The sequence below is a fragment of the Athene cunicularia genome, assembly GCF_003259725.1.
Source record: "Athene cunicularia isolate RWA chromosome 4 unlocalized genomic scaffold, athCun1 chr4_part2, whole genome shotgun sequence".
NCBI classification, from domain to species: domain Eukaryota; kingdom Metazoa; phylum Chordata; class Aves; order Strigiformes; family Strigidae; genus Athene; species Athene cunicularia.
The window spans coordinates 26266790-26272163 of NW_020799099.1; the positions used below are offsets into that span (position 1 = coordinate 26266790).

General features: G+C 39.8%; 1 protein-coding gene across 1 annotated transcript in view; it reads right to left on the reverse strand.

Annotated features, from left to right (window-relative positions):
• LOC113479699 overlaps positions 1 to 295 on the reverse strand; it is a 34819-nt gene extending 34524 nt beyond the window's left edge. The window contains exon 1 of the mRNA XM_026847955.1: positions 49 to 295. Within this exon, the coding sequence (XP_026703756.1) occupies positions 49 to 295 (247 nt within the window). The remainder of the gene's footprint in view (positions 1 to 48) is intronic.
• Between the last annotated feature and the right edge of the window lie 5079 nt (positions 296 to 5374).

The following is a 5374-nucleotide window of genomic DNA, read 5'->3' on the forward strand; positions in this document are numbered from 1 at the left end:
GACCGGACCGGACCGGACCGGACCGGACCGGACCGGACCAGACCAGACCAGACCAGACGTCCTCCAGCAGCCCCAGTCTGCCGGGTAGGGACGGTGGCCCGGCGGCTCTCCGGTACCGGCAGGTCTGTGTAAACGTCCGTGGGCTGGCAGCGGTCCCCAGGAGGTCGCTCTCAGCCGTGACAAGACCAGCACGGTTCCTGACGCGTTTCGGCCCGCTCGGGGCCTTTCTTAACGCCGCAGAGACCCGCTTTGTTCCATCCGTACTGATCTCCAGGAGCCGCAGCGGAGATGGCATTGATCCCTCCGGTGCCCTCGATTATACGGAGGATATTTCAAAAATAACGTGCAGGCAAAACACCCCAGAAACCATGGAGGCCCTTCCTTGAGTCAGACTACCGGCTGAACCGTGCAACAGCTGATGTCTCATTGCATTCCTGAAAGAACTGGAATACAGTTTTTAGCTAGTAAACTCAAGCTAAAACTAGTGTGAGATTTTGATAATGTGCTTAGTTTGAAATTAAAAAAAGAGGCACTTCTATAGAGAAATGCATACAAGAATGTATGTATAAGAATGTTTTTGGCTTTATTGTCTTGAACCTGATTTCTTGTGTCCAGCCCTTGCTTGTCTGGCAGTATGGCATTTTTCCAAGGGGATTACTGTCTTCACTTTAAACTTTTGATGACTTGTGAGATTTCACAAAAAGTTTGAGATGAGTAGTGCAAGTAAAATTCTATTTACCATAAATATGGTGGTGTTGATACTTGGGCAGTACTACAAGAAAATTCTTATGAAGACATAAATGCTTACTGAATTGTAAACTTTGTAAGGCTTCAGGTAACTATGTAGTTAGAAGAAAGGGCTTAATATGATCTCTTGATTTCGTAAGTTTTAAGGGAGAAGTAGATTATCCAACTTGGAGAAAATGGTCTTCTTTCAACTGGATACCTTCTTCTATACTCTTCTCTCCCATTTATTTTGGGCCAATTTTAATATGTCAATGTAGCTGCCTTGCCATTGTCCTAATACAGGTTTTGGAGATAAAGGACTGGTCTTGACTGTGAAGTTTTTGTGACCATGACACATTTTTTCCTTAATCCATTCATTAAGAATGTGGTAATCTTTCACAGTACCATGAAATCAGAGAATCAGAAGTGTTGGTTGGAAGGGACCTCTGGAGGTCATGTAATCCAGTCTGTGTTTCAACCAGGACTGTTAGTGGCACTAGATCAGGGCTCAGCTATGACTTTTGACTAGCTGAGTCTTTAGAATCACCAGAGATGGAGAGTCCACAGTTCTGGTTTAGCAGACATTCACTGTTCCAGTGATCCCTGACAGTTAGTCTGTAAATTAGTTTTTGCAAATGCAGTTCTATGGATTGCATAGATGAGTCTTCAGTGAATGCCACACAGTTTTGTACTGTAAGTTAAATGAGCTATATATTTATTTTTCTTACATACTAAACACACTGATCTGTTTTGAATTCTTATGGTTTGATACTGGTTTTATATGACACATGTAAGTTAAGAGACTTAATAAAAATAATACTGATACATATATAATTTCCCTGAAAATTATAATAAATGTGTATAAAATATAATGAAGAATGTTCACACATTCCTGGCATGCCATCCTTAGCAAGGTGTCTTTGAGTATTATGCTTACTTTTGTCCAGATTACCCACTGAAGAGAATTTGTATTTAAAATTAATCCCTCTGAGAAGATACAAAGTTTCATCTTCTTGTACAGGATCATGCTGCAGCCTGTCAGAACCCTGTCATAATTCCTGATGCATCCTATCTCTAAGGTTTTGCACATGCCTAACAGAATACTGAAGATAACTAAAGCCTGTGAGGAATATTAGTCATTTAACATTTTGAAGAAATTTAATAGAAATATATGAAATATTTTGCTAAGGCCAGCTGTGAAAATTCACAAAGCTGCCACATCCCATTTCTGGTTTTCAGCTGAGAAATGTTTCTGTTTTGTAGCAGCCCAACAGCTAGGCTCTGCTATTAACTCCCAGAGAAGATGGCTTTCTGGAAGGAAACTGTACCAGAACACCACCCAAACAGAAGAATGGGACATGATCTGCGAGAAAGAGCCAACGTATATGCAACAGCTGCCATAGCTCCTAAAGGTGTTTGCAACAGGATATTTATTCAGCAGGATTTATCTCAAAAAGTCGTGCATCCCAGAGTTTAAAAACCAGCAAACAACCCCCTACGTAGCTCTCGGGAACAGATTATAGTGGTGCTGCTTTAGGGGATGGTGCAGGCTCAGCTGATAGCCACTAAATACTTGTTTGAGGTACTCTTAAGTTCCTGTGGTGCACTTGGAGAGATGTTGTGGAAGAGGTTAGAGGTTTTACCTTGTAATCAAATACAGACTTCTTTCAGAGGCTTTGTTAGAACTGTTAGTCATTTAGGAAACAATGGGAAGATACAGACCAGTGTTGTGGCATGCTGGGTTGAATGAGTTGAATTACTGATGATTGCATTGGAGGAGTAATTGTTGAAGTCAACAGGCTTTGTCTGTTTAAAAAAAAAATTAGAGGAAGTTTACACTGTTAGTGTGGTTGGATTTGCAACAACTTAAGCTTTTCTGTGAAGCAGAAAGGCCTCTGGGTAGTTCAGTAAAAAATTGGGCCTCTAGCTTTTTTTTTTTTTTATGTTGAGCTGATCACATACTGCTATTTCGTTCTCCTTGAAGTCACTGCAGAAGCTATGAATCAGCACTGCAGAGTGGTGGGTTATGATTGCTGAGTGATTTTGAAATGCCAGTGGGTGAATTTGCACTTAATATTGATAGAAGTGAAAACAAAGCATAGAACTGAATAAACTGAAGAAAACGGGTCGTGCTTCAAAAAAACACATTCAGAAAGGTTAAATACTGAACTGAAAGGGTATGCTCCGTGCGAAGCATGAACGCTTTTGCCTTCTGTAGCTTTTTCAGTGAAAAGTGACAGTGAATGAAGTTCTTAAATATAGAAATTGGGAGACCAAGTAGTTGAATTTTATGCTGTTATGAGAGTGATGTTTTTGTTGCCATCAGTTACTGTTCACTGAGTCAGAATGGTGATTTCAAGTCTCATTTCTGCTATTTCATTCATTTTTCAGCATTCTTGTGAAACCATGATCTATCTGATAAAGATACATACTGATTTTGTTAAATGTCCCAGAGTTGAATTACTGGGAAAGTGAGACTCCATGGGTTTTTATCCACTTTTAAAACAGATCATAACTAAACAATAGACTTTTTTTTTTTTTTTTTTTTTTTTTATCAGGCAACCTTTACAATGAGGCAATAAGCTCATGGAAAAATTACAATATATACTCTGAAATGTTATTGAGTTTCAGTTTTGCTAGCTCAATAGAAATATGGCTTGGTTTTGCTAAAGAACTAGAATTAAAATGCTTAAAACCCAAACCAATTCAAAGCCATCTATTTCTGAACCAACATTGTTGATCCCAAATATGTTGAATTCAAAATAAGATGAAGAAAGATGGCATATGAGCGATAAAAGGTAATCTTGATTTATGAAGCCTGTGTTCATTTTCTCAACCATAAAGTCTCAAAGATTTGTTTCTCCTTAGGTTTTCTCTGGCTACCACTCACAGAATTGAGAATTTGGGCTTGTGGACATTTTTTTTGTTAAGAAGTCCTAGAAGCATTAGCGGGATTTACTGAAGCTGGATAAGAGAGGGGGAGTGAGAGCCACTTGGGAGAGTCCTTCTGCAGCTGCTGAATTCTGCAGTAGCAGATTTTTCTTAGTGGAAGGTGAAGATGATTCAGCATAATAATTTCTTTCGCTTGCTGGCAGTTGTAAACTGCGTGTACACTTCTCATTGTTCAGTCCTTCAGTCCTTGGGAGTCTTAGGACCTGGAATACATGAAGACATGACTCTGATAAGCATTTCACTAGCTCTGCAAAGAGTTATTAGTAAATAAACTGTTACTTAGAGCTGCTAACCACATTTTTGCTGAGAAGACCCTTTTGATTTGTGCCTTCCCTGCTTAAGAGAGAACGTCTCTCAAATCCCTCGTTACATCCAGAGAGTTAGTTCAGGTTTTGTGGCCACACTTGTAATGGCTTGAAAAGATGGTTCCCAGGATTCCTTTGGCATTAGATATCTTCAATTCCTCTGCAGCCAACCTAAGCCCTAGCCAACATAAACTAAAAATTGTCCAGCCTGACCGTTCTCACATGCATGCAGTTGTGTGCTCATGTCTGATCAAGGCCAAATTTGTACAGCTGAGTGATATGGTAGCGTGTGAATGTGATAGTAAGTAGTGTGTGTGGATTTACTGTCTATGTGCCTGTCCAAAACAAAACAGATTACCTGCATTAAAAAACCCCAAAATCCACGGTTTATGAAGTACTGTTTTCTCTGGTATATTTTGTGGTGGACATTTTTAAACAGGGCTGTGGTTATATATATTTGAAAGGGACTTCTATCATGGCAAAATCTGAGCTCTTCTGCAACAGGTGTCACATCTTGCTGAGCTGAACAGCCAGTATATGGGAAGTTCTGAGGACTGAATTCAGCAGCTCTAAAGGCTAGTTATCTAACAAGCATTAACAGGGATGTCTTCTTGAAACAGCTCCAGAACAATCTGTGGGAGCTAGAACAATGTTGTCAACAGGGAGTATGTACGTAGTCATTTATTGCTGTGTTTCCCAACAGTATCATTTGATGAAATGAATACAGGGTTTTCCCCCAGGCTCCTAAATCTGAATATATGTCAGGTTAGTTGCTCAAACCATGACACTTTTGCATATGTTGCCAAGAAAGGGAATGAAAACTCAAATATCTTATTAAGAAATGCATTAAAATGCTTCATCACAACACTGTAGAATAAATTATATTTTTCCTATAGAGATACGTGAAAGATCTGGGTTTGGGAAATTAAATGGCACAGCCAGTCAACATCAGTCTTCATCTTCCTTCTGTTTCTATGTAGAAGTCCCCACAAAAACATGGGTAGCCTGATAAGCATGGAAGAACTAGAAGAGAAGTTGAAAAATTGTGTGTTTGCAAAAAGTAACTACATAGAGGTTCAACTAACTTTTAATTGATTCTAGAAAATAATATCTGTGCTGAAACTTGCACAGTAGCAAAACAGGCATTTTGTGCCCCAAGAGCCATGTATCCTTTACTGGCTCTATCATAGTGTGGGATGCAGAAAGCAAGTAATAGTCTTATTTTCCTGGTGCTCGATGCTTAATGTAGAATGAAGGCATCATCCTGCCGTTGCCATTTTTGTCCTCCTTCTGTGGGTTAGGCTGGCATGTGCTGTCCACACACGCTCTTACATGCCAAGATTCCAGGTCTAGGGACCCTGCTGAGCAGCACAAACTTTACATGGACCCAA